The following is a 15,258-nucleotide window of genomic DNA, read 5'->3' as shown; positions in this document are numbered from 1 at the left end:
ACGTGATGCTCGTTACTCTGCCGGTGTATTCCGAGAAGCTTGAGAAGGGAGGCGCTCAAAAGGGTGAACTCCATCTTTGGCTGACGGACAATACGCACATTGTTGATATTGGGCCGGTATCCGGGGAAGGGGACGATGTTGCCGCCAGCTCCCTGTTGTACAAAAGTGGTAGAAGTAGTGAAGCTAATAATAATGAGGAGTTGATTGCACTGTACGAGAAGAAGAAGGGCGCTGAGGGCAAACCATCACCTGGTGTGGTCTCTGTGCTCCTGACTGCGCAGCTGCAGCGGGTGAAGGAGGTGGTGACCTGGAAGAAAGTGGACCAAAGCGTTTCCCAGCTGTGCTCCTCAAGTGCTGAGAAGGACCGTCCAACTGAAAATGACTGCAGCGGTGTTAAGATCACGGATGGGCTGGTTGGCTTTTTGTCCGGCAACTTCTCTGGTAACACATGGAGGGACGAGTACCTCGGGGTGGACGCCACGGTAAATAATAATGAAGGGGCTGCGAAGGCAACATTGCATGCCTGCGGAGTGACGTTCAAAGGAGCGTGGGTGGAGCGGCCTGTTGGCGAGCAGGGGGAGAATCAGCTGTACCACCTTGCGAACCACAACTTCACTCTTGTGGCGACGGTGTCCATTGACAATGTGCCGACGAAGGAGGGTCCTATTCCATTGATGGGTGTGAAGATGAATGGCGCAGAGAATCCAGTACTTCTGGGACTGTCGTTCAACAAAGAAGAGGAAATTGTTGCAGAGTGGCGGAAAGACCGAGGAGCTCAGCGGCACTTGGGAGACAGACGCAAAGTACCAGGTGGCGATTGTGCTACAGAACGGCAAACAGGGCTCGATCTACGTCAATGGTAAACTTGTGTGTGGGGATGCGCAATGTGAACTGAAAAATACGGATATTAATGTGGTCTCCCACTTCTGCGTTGGAGGGGATGGAGACAAAACAGGGAGCAACGAAGGCGTGTCTGTGACTGTGACGAACGTCCTGCTGTACAACTGCCCGTTGGATGGCAATGGGATTAATGCGCTTAAAACAAACAAAGTTTCTATTCCGAAGAGTGTGGCTGCGCGTACGTCTTCGGCCGTGGTGTCTCGCCCGAAGTGCTCTGCTGATCATTTGGCGGCGGGAGCAACGGGTGGCGTTGCCGCTCGTGGCAGTGGGGCACATGGTGATGGCGGCACTGTGTTTGGTAACGAGGTGCTGCCATCGCTTGTTCTTCTGTTGGGACTGTGGGGGTTTGCGGCTCTGTGAGGAGTGACTGGCTGCCGCGTGGGACACTGCGACCCTCCCCTTCACAGAACTACTGTCCTCCCGTAAACGAAATATTCCCCGGATAACATTTTTTTGTTCTTAATTTTTACACCTTTTTTTTGTGCCTTTTTTTAAATTTGAATTTTGTGTGCTGCCACCGTGCGTGATTGTTGATGTCGGGGCCGCACCGCATGTACCGCTGCCATCCAGCCGTGCCTCTTGTGTGTGTGTGTGTCCCCTTGCATGGACTCTCGCCCTCACCTCACCCCACGAGGCACACACATAATGTGCCCATTGTATATATGCATGCACACCCATGCAGGCCCGTTGGTGCTCTCTTTTTCACGACACGCACCGCTGCCGTCCTGCCTGGCTGCATGGGCGGAGCACCGTAACTGTTTTGTTTTTATTGCATTGAGTGGGCGACCTCTCTCTCTCTCCCTCTGTGTGTGTTTTGCTTTACGGGAGCAATGAGAGTGTGTGCGCTGGTCGTCCCACGCTTCGGCATTTTTGTTTCTCTTTTTTTTGAATCTTTGCGTGTGTTGTGGTTGGGTGCACCCATTTTAAATTCATTGATTGGTTTTCTTCTTAAAGTGCGGATGGCTGAATTTTCCCTTTTGTATTCTCCTGTTCTTTGTTTCTCCCACGCAATCGGTCCTTGTTGCTTCAGCGAGCCACGGAATATGTGCCTAACACCCACATCAATGGCTTACTTGCTCTACACCCCACATTAGTTTGAGACGCTGGTGCTGCTGCATGTGATGGTGTTTATGGTGTGATTGCCGGCGGGTGCTTTGCTGTCACTTTGACGTACCCTCGATTTGTTGAATATGTTATGCGTGCCGACAGCAAGAATTGGATCCGCGTTGTTGTGAGGGACGCACCCTTTTTGAGCAGTTGGTGCGCTGCGGCCATACACCGTCATTGGGATGGATGGATGCCCATCCGCATCAACGTATCCACAAGGGACCTGGATGATACCGGGAAGTATTGGATCTCAGAGAGGTACTACGCAATGAATTCATTGGATGACAATTGCGAGTGTGAGGATGACGTTGTATCCTCTGCGCACGGGATCATTCTCGAGAATGAAGTTGTCCCTGCTGCTTTCAAACTGCATGCGGATCGTCTGCTCGTGCAGCCACTGGAGGGTCCTTTGATTGTGCCCCCATTTGCCACGGGCAGCGTTTGCATTCGGTTCACGATGCGTGCTGGGCATTGTTCCACTGGTGTTGCCAATGCTGACATGGTGCTGTGCGTGGCAGAGCGCTGTCGGTGGTGGTGCACTCGACGACTGCCGTGGTGGCTGCGAGGAGCCCCGTGACTGCGACGACATTGATGGCATGGAACTGCAGGATGGCGATGGTGACGGGAGGACGCTGGTGTCGCACTGGTCGCAGCGCCACGCGAAGGATGAGTGGATGGCACCGATTGGTTGTGCCGGCTGCCGCACGGAGCTGACGCTGGCCGCACCGGCTGACCTGGGCTGCATGAAGGTGAAGTGGGAGATGGCGGAGCCGATGCGCTGGTGAAGGAATTCGTGCTGTGCGCTGCTGCAGAGGAAGTGCTCCGCACCGAACATGAGTGAATATCCCCAGATGTTCTGCGAAGGGGGCGTTCCTGCCAGACGCTGCACGTTGGATCGGTATTCGAGTGGTTGGTGTGTAGACGAATTATCCATGAGGGGTCAGCAAAACGCCCGATGGACAGTTGCCCCATCATTGGTCCCGCACTGGATGTGAGAAATGCTGCCGCTGTTATTTGGAGGGGAGAATGTTTGTCTGCGGTGCCTGGGGACAAGCCCTCTTCGTGGTGTCTGGACACGCCTCCCACCAACACGACGGATGCGAGGGACACGGAAGAAACATACATCTCGGTGCTGTCATGCATGCGGCGTTGCGGTGCCTCGGCATGCGGGTGCGTCTGAGAGTGACTGAAGAGGCTAACGCCCGTTGTGCCCCATGCACGGCCGAGGCGACGATTACGTGGGTTGCTCCGCCCTACGACGAGGGAAAAGCTATTTTCCGTGACCACGCGCAGGTGTGCACGATATCCGCCACCAGCGGCAGCCTGCTTCCAATAGTTTCGTAGGGCGGCGAGGAGAGAGTGTGTGGAGCAGGACGGTTTCACTGGCATATACTGAACAAGCTTTGCCACGGGCATCCGTCCCCGATCCAGAGAGCATTGGCACCGACCGTGGCACACCACCGAAGGATGTGGACACGGCTGCTCCCCAGAAGCATCCGTCGCCAGAGGAGAAGGAGGTCGCCTCAGGTGCCACGACGGCAACGGAGTGCTCTTGCCCAGCGACACCGCGGGTGCGCCGCAGGAGGCGGAGAAGAGGAGCGATGTTCCGGACATCGACGATGTGGCCGCCGATGGTGTGACGTCTGTTGTGGGACAATCATTATGAGATGAGGCCGCCAGCGACAAGGCCGGTGGCGGTGCCACAGCCACGGGACCCAGGAGCCCTGATGCCGCTGATGACGCGCAGGGCGCCGTGGACCCTCCGCCGAGGGAGGATGAAGCGGCGGTGGTGTGCGGGGTTGGGAGGCAGACATGGAGGACGCCCCGCCTCCGATCCACGGCAGTAAAAGTGCGGCTGCTGCTTGTCCCTTTCCGCTGATTCTTCTGCTTGCCGCTGCCGCCGCGGTGCCAACACTCAGCAGTGGGTGCAAGAGAGAAAGGCCTATATCAACTGGCATGTTCCTGTCAGTATATACATACGCTCTGCTTGTCCGTATACTTTGTACTAGGGACATGCTGTATGCACTCTCCCTCTTTTGTGTTGTTCGCTAATGTGGCGGCACCACGCGTGCAATATGGGTTGGGATAAGAAATTGTTTGACTTTTTCTGGAGGATACTGTGGGGTGTTTGTGTGCGTGTGCGAGGGATCTGTGTGGTTTTGATTTCCCTATTTTTATTTACCTGCTTTGGCATTGTGTAATGATACTTCCCTTCTCCATTATGTGTGTTCTGAAGTGTTGCTAGGGCACCGGGAGTGGATGCCTGTGGACGCACGCTGTGCATTATGCGCTACATTGGTGGGAGGGGAGACTGACATAACTGGCGGGGTTCAGTAAGGCGCATTTTTGCCCACGGACCCTGCAGCTGCAGCAGCCTGAGTGGCGCTTTGCATATAGACGTGTGGATTGTTTCTCTCTTGTGAGGCCTTTTTTACTGCGTGTCATTTTCCGCTCGGGTACCGTGCCCGTGGCAGCAGCGGCGGCATCAAAAGGGCTGTGTGCGTGGAGAGTCCTTGATTGAGTGCCTGTCTTACTTCTCTGTTCTCTCGTTTGATTGTACCGTGCGCCGGCCAAACGGTTGGCATGACGTTCTTCTGACGGCGGGGTCCGCGTGACATGATGTTGCGTCGCGTGCTTTGTTGTGGGTGTGTGATTTCAGCAACGGTTTTTGGGCGGTTGACTGTTGGGTCGTTGAGGACGGCGTGGCGACGGGTGTGGATGGACCCGATTGTGTGCCGTGGCTGTTCGTGCGGGGGAGCCGCGGGAAGGAGGAAGGCAGCGGACCGATGGACTCACGAGGAGTGCGGTGGCGTGCAGCCATGAAGATTGGCGACAGGGAACTCACTGCCGCTGTGAGTCGCCGTGTGTGGTGTTTGTTTCTGTTATTATTGCTTGCGTTGTTGGATGTGGCCGCTGTGGGGGAAGACTGTTTTTTGTTTCTTTTTCACGCCGTTCTGGGATCCTTTTCCGCACCGGCATCACTGTGTTCTTGCCGTACTGTTGCGCCCTCTTTCCCTTCCATTTGGGGGCAGCTGCGGGTGGGTTTTACATGCCGTGGAGTTGTGTGCCGCGCTGTCCGGTGTTTCATTGTTGCCTGTTCTTCCTGCGTGCACGCGTCCCCCATGCTCATGACAGCAGCCCTCATGTCAGCACCTTCCCTTTTTTTCCATGCTGCTGATGTGTGTGTGCTCTTCTCATCCTCCTCTCTTTGTCCCTCCCTAGACTGTGTGTGCAGCCGTGATGATGACGACTGGCCGTGTGCTGCTGGTGTGTGCCCTCTGCGTGCTGTGGTGCGGTGTCTGCGGTGGTGAACCAGCTGAAACATCTCGAGGTTCTTCGGGTAATGCGTCCGGTAAGATGAACAGTACTAAAAATGACGACGATTCCAAAGATGCCGCTGGAGAAGGTGACAAAAGCGGTGAACATGCAGCGTCTCAAGAAACACCAGCACTACCGGCGCCAGAATTGCCGGGAACGCCACAAGCAGCAGCATCAAAGGCGTCAGGATCACCGGGAACGGAAGAGAAAGCGAGCCCGTCACCGGCAAAACAATCTGAAGGAGGAGAAGCATCAGAAACGGTAAGTACAACGACGGACAACAATAATAAAAATACAGAAAATAAAGAGAAGGAAGAAAAGGAAGAGGAAGAGGAAGAGGAAGAACACGGAGAGAATGGTGCGAAAGGAAAGGAGGAGACAGAGAAAGAAGAAGCTGTTGCCAGCACCACAGAGGTGACCTCAGCAGGCGGTCAAGAGCAGCGAAGTTTATCTTCTGGTGCGGCGGGAGCATCAAATATAACAAATCCCAACAGCACACCAACAACTGGAGACGATGACCCAGCAGCTGATGGTGCAGGGACGGCAGAGGGAAAACAAAATGAAAATAAAGATGCCAATCCGAAGGAAACACCAGTGACGGCCACAGCCATGAAAACTACGACGGCGACGACTGGCGACAGTGATGGCAGCACCGCGGTCTCCCACACCACCTCCCCTCTTTTGCTTCTTCTTGTTTTTGCTTGTGCGGCTGCTGCTGCGGTGGTGGCCGCGTGAGAGTGAGTGTGAGAGAGCCGTGCACCGCCCGCACACACACTCGTCCTTCTCTCTGTGTGTGTCCCCTTGCATGGACTCTCGCCCTCACCTCACCCCACGAAGCACACACATAATGTGCCCATTGTATATATGCATGCACACCCATGCAGGCCCGTTGGTGCTCTCTTTTGCACGACACGCACCGCTGCCGTCCTGCCTGGCTGCATGGGCGGAGCACCGTAACTGTTTTTTTTTTGTTTCCATTGCTTTGTGTGGGCGACCTCTCTCTCTCTCCCTGTGTGTGTGTTTTGCTTTACGGGAGCAATGAGAGTGTGTGTGCGCTGGTCGTCCCACGCTTCGGTTTTTTTCTTTTTGTTTTTTTTATTGTTTTTCTTTTTGTTTTTGTTTTACTTGTGTTGTGGTTGGGTGCACCCATTCCGCGGCTGCGTGTGTGTGTGATGATATGAGTAATTTGCGTGTGTGCTATCCGCTTCTCTGTTGTTGCCGTTTTTGACTCTCTTGTGTTCCGTACATCTGCTCTGCAAGTATAGGCGCTGACAAACACACAAACACATGCACACGCTGTGGAGAGGCGTGAATGATGAGAACGCGCACACGCACAATATTTTGGCTGCGGCGGCCCTTTCGAGGAGGGATGACGGAAGACTGCGATTTTTTTTTTTGCCGTGCTGCGAGCGTGATTTTCTTGGTGTGCTGCCCGTGTGCGGCGCGGCATTGAGGGAGCCTGGGAGATATGCGTATGGATTCACTCCTGGCAGCTGCACGTGCCGACGTGTTCCTCCCGCTGTTCGTGCACCGACGGAGGATTCTCCGGCTGTGCGGGGCGATGTGCGATGGAGGGTGTGGGAAGAGACAACAGTAAAACGACTGGCGATGGCGCGTTGGTGTTGCGAGGGGCAGTTGTGCCCTTCTGCATCTCGCCGATTGTTTTGTGTGTCGGCGTAGCTCGGAGAGTGCTGACGCGTGGCAGAAGCACCCGCCGTGGCTCCTGCTGGTGGCAACAGTCGTTGTGTGTTCTCTTTGCACTGTTCTTCCTCCTCGTTCCGTGTGTCTGTGCGCGTGGGTTGTCGTTGTTGTTGGGAGTGAATGCGGTGCGGATGATGATGCCGCTCACTGTAGATGGGTGGCGGTGCGTTTCACTTCTTTTTCCTCTTTTCTCTAAACCACTCACACACAAAGGAAAGAAGTTACTACCAAGCGCTAATCGCTACTGTGGAATTCGAAGGCACTGAAAGGACCAACAGCACACACACACCGCCCACACATATTTATGTGCTCTCACGTGTTGCTGCAGTGAAGGCACCCCGCACACATAACCGTCGCCGCGTGACCGGATCCAGCGGAAGGAGGAGGGAAGGAGGAGAGAGTGAGCGGCGGATGCCCAACATGTCCCGGCATCTCTTCTACTCTGCGGTGCCCCTTTTTCTTCTTCTTGTGATGTTGTGCTGCAACAGTGTTGGGGCTGTGGCTGCTGCAGGATCCGAGTCACGTCAGGACTCTTCATCGGGGAAATATTTTGTTTGGAGAGATGTGAAGGATGGAGAAAAGTGAGTCCTCTCCATGCTCCCAGTCTTGTTGGGATGAATGGTGAGGTGTTTGCCGTTGCCGAGGCGTGGTGCGAGAAGGATAGCGTCATTTTTCCTTGCATTGCTCCACAATTCATGAAGTTGGACGACAAAAACCCCAAAGCCCTGGAAGCAACTGAGGTGAGGACGGAAGTGCTGGAGGAGTGTCCAACCGATGGAGGGAATTGCGCCTCCAAAACAGAGGATAAGGATGATTCCCAAGGCGGGACGAGAGTACATGTGAGCCGTCCAACAACAGTTGTGAGGGGAAATGATATTTACATGCTTGCTGGAGTCTGCATGAGTAAAGGTCTCTCTAATTGTCAGGTAGGTGTGGCTGGCGTGGCTCAGTGGGGACTTTTGCTGGTGAAAGGGAACGTCAGTGGTGTGGATGAAAGTACCAAAAGAATTTATTGGAATGATACCATCAGTATTTTGTGCAATGCTATCGGTGACAACGATGACACTTTGACAGGACACATTGGAGGTGGTGGATCGGGTGCTAAGATGGAGGATGGCACGCTTGTGTTCGCAACGGAAGCCGTGAAGGAGAATAAGGTTAATGGCACTGCGGAGGATGGAGGGAATAACAATGTTTCGCTGCTCATGTCCTCCTCGGATGCTGCGAGTTGGACGCTGTCGAAGGGGATGTCTGACGGTGGCTGCGGTGATCCCTCCGTCGTGGGGTGGAAGGACAAAACACTCATCATGATGACTGCGTGTGCTGATGGCCGCCGCAGGGTGTACGAGATCGGTGACAAGGGGGAGGCCGTGGGCGGAGGCACTCGGAACACTCTCGCGTGTGTGGGACAACAACCGTAAGCCACATGAGAAGGGCGTTGGAAGCGGGTTCATCACGGCGACGGTCGAGAACAGGGACGTGATGCTCGTTACTCTGCCGGTGTATTCCGAGAAGCTTGAGAAGGGAGGCGCTCAAAAGGGTGAACTCCACCTTTGGCTGACGGACAATACGCACATTGTTGATATTGGGCCGGTATCCGGGGAAGGGGACGATGCTGCCGCCAGCTCCCTGCAGTACAGAAGTGATGGAAGTAGTGAAGCTAATAATAATGAGGAGTTGATTGCACTGTACGAGAAGAAGGGCGCTGAGGGCAAACCATCACCTGGTGTGGTCTCTGTGCTCCTGAGTGAGCAGCTGCAGCGGGTGAAGGAGGTGGTGGCGACCTGGAATAAAGTGGACCAAAGCGTTTCCCAGCTGTGCCCCCCAAGTGCCGAGAAGGACCGTCCAACTGAAAATGACTGCAGCGGTGGTAAGATCACGGATGGGCTGGTTGGCTTTTTGTCCGGCAACTTCTCTGGTAACACATGGAGGGACGAGTACCTCGGGGTGAGCGCCACGGTAAATAATGAAGGGGCTGCGAAGGCAACATTGCATGCCGGCGGAGTGACGTTCAAAGGAGCGTGGGTGGAGTGGCCTGTTGGCGAGCAGGGGGAGAATCAGCTGTACCACTTTCCGAACCACAACCTCACTCTTGTGGCGACGGTGTCCATCGACAAGGTGCCGACGAAGGAGGGCCCTATTCCTTTGATGGGTGTGAAGATGAGTGACGCAGAGAATCCAGTACTTCTGGGACTGTCGTTCAACAAAGAAGTGGAAATTGTTGCAGAGTGGCGGAAAGGCCGAGGAGCTCAGCGGCACTTGGGAGACAGATGCAAAGCACCAGGTGGCGATTGTGCTACAGAACGGCAAACAGGGCTCGATCTACGTCAATGGTAAACTTGTGTGTGGGGATGCGCAATGTGAATTGAAAAATACGGATATTAATGTGGTCTCCCACTTCTGCATTGGAGGGGATGGAGACAAAACAGGGAGCAACGAAGGCGTGTCTGTGACTGTGACGAACGTCCTGCTGTACAACCGCCCGTTGGATGGCAATGGGATTACTGCGCTTAACGCAAACAAAGTTTCTATTCCGAAGAGTGTGGCTGCGCGTACGTCTTCGGCCGTGGTGTCTCGCCCGAAGTGCTCTGCTGATCATTTGGCGGCGGGAGCAACGGGTGGCGTTGCCGCTCGTGAGAGTGGGGCACATGGTGGTGGCGGCACTGTGTTTGGCAACGAGGTGCTGCCATCGCTTGTTCTTCTGTTGGGACTGTGGGGGTTTGCGGCTCTGTGAGGAGTGACTGGCTGCCGCGTGGGACACTGCGACCTCCCCTGCACAGAACTACTGTCCTCCCGGAAACGAAATATTCCCCGGATAACATTTTTTGTTTGTCATTTTTAAACCTTTTTTTTGTGCCTTTTTTTAATTCGAATTTTGTGTGCTGCCACCGTGCGTGAGAGTGAGTGTGAGAGAGCCGTGCACCGCATGTACCGCTGCCATCCAGCCGTGCCTCTTGTGTGTGTGTGTGTCCCCTTGCATGGACTCTCGCCCTCACCTCACCCCACGAGGCACACACATAATGTGCCCATTGTATATATGCATGCACACCCATGCAGGCCCGTTGATGCTCTCTTTTGCACGACACGCACCGCTGCCGTCTTGCCTGGCTGCATGGGCGGAGCACCGTTACTGTTTCTGTTTTGTTTTTATTGCATTGAGTGGGCGACCTCTCTATCTGTCTCCCTCTGTGTTCGTGTTTTGGTTTACGGGAGCAATGAGAGTGTGTGCGCTGGTCGTCCCACGCTTTGGTAATTTGTTTTTTTTTCCTTTTTGATTTTGTGGTTGTGAGCACCCATTCCGCGGCTGCGTGTGTGCTTGAGTTTTTTTTGAGAGTGAATGCGGTGCGGATGATGATGCCGCTCACTGTGGATGGGTGGCGGTGTGTTCACTTCTTTTTCCTTTTTTTCTGAACCACTCACACACAAAGGAAATAAGTTACTACCAAGCGCTAAACGCTACTGTGAAATTCGAAGGCTCTGGAAGGACCTACAGCACACACACCGCCCACACACACATATTTATATGCTCTCACGTGTTGCTGCAGTGAAGGCACCCCGCACACACAACCGTCGCCGCGTGACCGGATCCAGCGGAGGGAGAAGGGAAGGAAGAGAGAGTGAGCCGCAGAGACCCAACATGTCCCGGCATCACTTCTTTTCTGCTCTGGTGCTCCTCATTGTTGTGATGGTGTGCTGCAACGCTGGAGGTGCTGCGGGAGTTGCGGGGCAGCCAGCTGATCCCCAGTTTAAATGGAGGGGCATCACCGGTGATGAAAAATTGGACTCGTTGGGTGCTCCCAGCCTTTTGAAGGTGGGGAGTGACGTATTTGCCGTTGCCGAGGCAAAGTGGAAGAAGGATGATGCCAGTTTTACTGGCATTGCATCCCAACTTCTTACGACAAAAACTACTGACACACCGGAGGAAGTACTGAAGAATGCCAACGATGGGACACAATTACTGGAGGGAGGTACTTCCAAAGACCCAAATAAAAGAGTAGATGTGAGCCGACCAACAACTGCTGTGAGGGGAAATGATATTTGCATGCTTGCTGGAGTCTACATCAATAAAGTTGTCGCTCCTAGACAGGATGCCAAGCCTGACGCGAATCAATTGGGACTTTTGCTGGTGAAAGGGAACGTCAGTGAGGTTGCAAATAGCAAAAAAATTGTCTGGAAAGATACTGAGAGTTCCCCGCAAAGACTGTTTGACGCACAGCTCGATTCCTGGACAAAGCTGATTGGAAGCGGTGGATCGGGTGTTAAGATGGAGGACGAGACTCTTGTGTTTCCAGTGGAAGGCACGAAGAAGAAGGCAGATGGCACTGAAGTGAATGTGAAGACTATCTCACTTATCATACACTCGAAGGATAATACGAATTGGACGCTGTCGAAGGGGATGTCTGACGGTGGCTGCAGTGATCCCTCCGTCGTGGGGTGGAAGGACAAAACACTCATCATGATGACTGCGTGTGCTGATGGCCGCCGCAGGGTGTACGAGTCCGATGACAAGGGGGATGCGTGGGCGGAGGCACTCGGGACGCTCTCGCGCGTGTGGGGCAGCAACCGTAAGCCACATGAGAAGGGCGTAAGAAGCGGGTTCATCACAGCGACTTTTGGAAATGATGGTGATAATAAAAAAGTGATGCTCGTTACTCTGCCGGTGTATCCCGAGGACAGTAAAAAAGAAAATGGTAATGAAAAGGGCGTACTTCATCTTTGGCTGACGGACAATACGCACATTGTTGATATTGGGCCGGTATCCGGGAAAGGGGACGATGCTGCCGCCAGCTCCCTGCTGTACAGAAGTGATGGAAGTAGTGAAGCTAATAATAATGAAGAGTTGATTGCACTGTACGAGAAGAAGAAAGACAACGATGAGAAACCATCACCTGGTGTGGTCTCTGTGCTCCTGACTGCGCAGCTGGAGCGGGTGAAGGAGGTGCTGACGACCTGGAAGGAGGTGGACAAACGTGTCTCTAAGCTGTGTGCCACTTTACTTGCTCAGGAAGATCGTTTAACTGAAAATGACTGCAGCGGTGTTAAGATCACGGATGGGCTGGTTGGCTTTTTGTCTGGCCAATTTTCCGAGAAGACATGGATGGACGAATACCTCGGCGTGAACGCCACAATAGCGGAGAATGATGCAGCAGCGGCCACAGGGTCCTCCGATGGCGTGAAGTTCACTGGGCGTGGCGCAGGGGCGCAGTGGCCCGTTGGCGAGCAGGGGGAGAATCAGCTGTACCACTTTGCGAACCACAAATTTACTCTTGTGGCGACGGTGTCCATCGACGGTGTGCCGGAGGAGGGAGATACCCTTATTCCATTGATGGGTGTGAAGATGAATGACAGTGATAAGACTGTACTCCTGGGACTGTCGTACAACAATAAAAAGAAGTGGCTATTACTGTGCGATGGCGGAGAGAACAAGGAGCTCAGCATCACATGGCAACCAGGGAAAAAACACCAATTGGCCATTGTGCTACAGAACGGCAAACAGGGCTCTGCGTACGTCGATGGTAAGCGTGTGGGTGGGGATGAACAATGCACAATGGAAAATACGGAATCTAAGGTGATCTCACACTTTTACATTGGAGGGGATGGAGGCAGCGCAGAGATCCAAGAAGGCGTGTTTGTGACGGTGACGAACGTCCTGCTGTACAACCGCCCGTTGAGTTCCACAGAGATTGGTGCCCTCAACCCGAATAAAGCCTCCACTCCACCTGCGGTGCCTGACAATGCCCAAGGAACCCCGTCGCAGTCCTCTTCTGCCGGGCAATCGCCGTCGGAGCCTAAATTGTTGAATGAAAATCAGGGTGCGGACAGTGGCGGTGCATCCGCATCAGCGGTGTCCACTGTCAGTATTCCATCAGCAGAAAATGGCTCAGTAAAGAAGGTGGCGTCAGGAAAATCTTCCGATGGAACTCAAACTGTGGATGGCGGTTCTACTGCTGATGGCGAGCCAAAGATGGAGAAAAGAGAAGGAGGAACGGATGCGCAGGAGGAAGTGGTCCAGCCACAGGTCAGGAAAGTAAATGCTACGGCACTCAACAGCAACCTCGGAAGTTTGTCGCAGGGGAATAACAGCGATGCCGGCACTGTGAGTGAGGGCGGACTGCTGCCATCGCTTGTTCTTCTGTTGGGACTGTGGGGGTTTGCGGCACTGTGAGGAGTGACTGGCTGCCGCGTGGGACACTTGCGACCTTCCCTGCACAGAATTACTTCCTCGGGAACGAATATCTCTGATACTCTTACTTTTTTTGTGCGTATTTTAAATTTATTTTAATGTTTGCTAATTTCTGGTTTAAATCTTTTTTCGTTTTTATTTCTTACTACCCCATTCCTTCTTTTTTTTTTGTTTTTGGGGCAATCACTATGTACCTCTTTTTCTTTTCTACTCTTCCCTCTTTAATTGTTTCTTCTGCACTCTTCCTGCGAGGGGTGCCGTGTGTTTCCCGCCCAACTGCTCCACTCGCACACCCACCGACACGCTCATGACGACGGCCCTGTGCGCCTCGCCTGCTGCACGCATGAGGAGGGGCCGCGACGAACGGCGCGCTGAGGGAGCCGTGACGTGTGGGCGTGCGACGAGTGCCTGTGGGGCGGAGCACACATTTCTTCCCTCTTGTTTTGTTTTCTTTGCGGCCAGGGCGGGCAGACACCCGCAGCGCCACACACACAGCCACACCCTGCCGCCGTGTTTTTCTTTAAGGATTTGTTTTGCTTCTCGTGTTTATTTCATGCGGTGGCGCACCCTTCGGTGTCGGCCTCGTGAGCATTTCTTTCCCCTCCGATGATTTTTTTTTCTTTTGCTGCGCTCACTCTCCCGATGGAGTGACGCGACTCCCGTCGTGTCTGTGTGCTTCTCTCACTTCCCTCCACACACGAGTGACTGTGCTCTGCGGGCCGCACTCACGCGCCGGTGAGAGGGCTGAGGGGAGCAGCAACACGCAGATGACCCCATGAAATATAAACGATGTGCGGACACACGGAGGGTCGGACGGTTGAAGCACACGCAACCATCTTTTTAATTTTCTTTGCGGGCAAAATACATGCAGACAGTTTGGTGTGGCCACACGGCAGCCAGGCGATTTTTTTCTTGTTTTAAATTTGTGTGGAGCAGCAATGGACGATTTCTTTTTATTTATAATTATTTTGTGTGGTGGGGTTTACATAAGTCTAAGGGGGACGTTTTTTGTTTTCAATAAATATTGTGTGAATTGCCGCTGCTTGGGCTGCAGTGCAGTCATGAGTTTGAGCGGTCTTCTTGTTGTTGTTTCCGTTATGCGTCTCCGCTGTACATTTTTGTGCGTCCCTCCACATACTCTGCTCCCCTCTTTTCCACTTCTTTGCTTTGTGTTGCTGCAGGCACACACAACCACACACACACAAGATGCACATTGCAGTGGATTTGAATGCACCCTTTGTGGTGCATGCTGGCAGTTGCGTGTGGCGGCTGTCTTCTTCCGTGGGCGTGAGGAGAAGGGAGGAGGGACCGCGCACCCCGAGTCTATTTTCCTGCGGGTGTGGTGGTTGTGCCGGTGGATGTATCGTGTGCTCCGAGTGACGGCAGCCTGAGCTATCGCGTGTGTGTGTGCGGGCGTGGAAGAAGTGTTCTGCTGCCGGTGCTGATGCTCAGTGTGAGAATTATACTTTCAGTGGCTTTGATGTGCGCATGCATGGCAGGAATGGTGAGCTGGGTGCTGTGTGCCATGTGGCCCATGCGGTGCACACATGTAGCAACCGTGCTGCCAGCTGTGCAAGGAAGAGGAAGGGGTCACCGTTGCCTCCACGATGAATGTGACGACACATAAATGCGCCGGCCCTTATGAATTGTGGCGGCGTCAATTTTATCCCGATGGAACCATCCATCCGCCTGCACGGAGCAGCGATGCTGACCGGACGGGCATCTGTCAGTTGCCGCCACCCCGCGAAGGGAATGATGACACAAAATCTGGTGGGACAACTGCGCCGCAAGTTAATGCTGAGCCGTCACGTCAACACGAGGATTGGCGACGGTCTGCGGCGCCTGACGGACCCAACACCGTTGATCCGAGTCCCCCATCCAACACGGCGACCAACACTTCCGGGAAGAAGCTTGAGTTTGCCAGCAATCTGACCGCAGTGTTGGCCCCGAATGCATCCAAGAAGAGGCCTTCCTTTGCCAACGGTCCGAAAATATTAGTGGTGTCGAATGCATCCGGGATCATGTCTGTCACTTGTGGCGGCAGGGAA

At 53.8% G+C, this 15,258-nt stretch overlaps 2 protein-coding genes and 3 pseudogenes across 2 annotated transcripts, besides 3 other annotated features; all 5 read left to right on the top strand.

Annotated features, from left to right (window-relative positions):
- Nucleotides 1–1,262, top strand: Tc00.1047053506187.80 (annotated as a pseudogene; the record flags this gene model as incomplete).
- Nucleotides 1–15,258: a sequence feature (areas not merged during assembly with more than two copies in the genome that could not be assigned to a particular haplotype).
- On the top strand, nt 2,515–2,928 carry Tc00.1047053506187.65 (annotated as a pseudogene).
- Tc00.1047053506187.50 (mucin-associated surface protein (MASP), putative) lies at nt 5,248–6,060 on the top strand (the record flags this gene model as incomplete). Its single annotated transcript, XM_803125.1, has 1 exon — nt 5,248–6,060. One exon carries the CDS (start codon nt 5,248–5,250, stop codon nt 6,058–6,060), a length of 813 nt encoding a protein of 270 aa, XP_808218.1.
- Nucleotides 5,630–5,670: a sequence feature (CT-rich).
- Nucleotides 6,403–6,448: a microsatellite.
- Tc00.1047053506187.40 lies at nt 7,331–9,760 on the top strand (annotated as a pseudogene).
- On the top strand, nt 10,550–13,192 carry Tc00.1047053506187.20 (trans-sialidase, putative; the record flags this gene model as incomplete). Its single annotated transcript, XM_803124.1, has 1 exon — nt 10,550–13,192. One exon carries the CDS (start codon nt 10,550–10,552, stop codon nt 13,190–13,192), a length of 2,643 nt encoding a protein of 880 aa, XP_808217.1.

The sequence above is a fragment of the Trypanosoma cruzi genome, genomic scaffold (genome assembly GCF_000209065.1).
Source record: "Trypanosoma cruzi strain CL Brener 1047053516309 genomic scaffold, whole genome shotgun sequence".
Taxonomy (NCBI): domain Eukaryota; phylum Euglenozoa; class Kinetoplastea; order Trypanosomatida; family Trypanosomatidae; genus Trypanosoma; species Trypanosoma cruzi.
The sequence above is the reverse complement of the archived record's forward strand: the minus strand, read 5'-3'. Positions and strand labels throughout refer to the sequence as shown.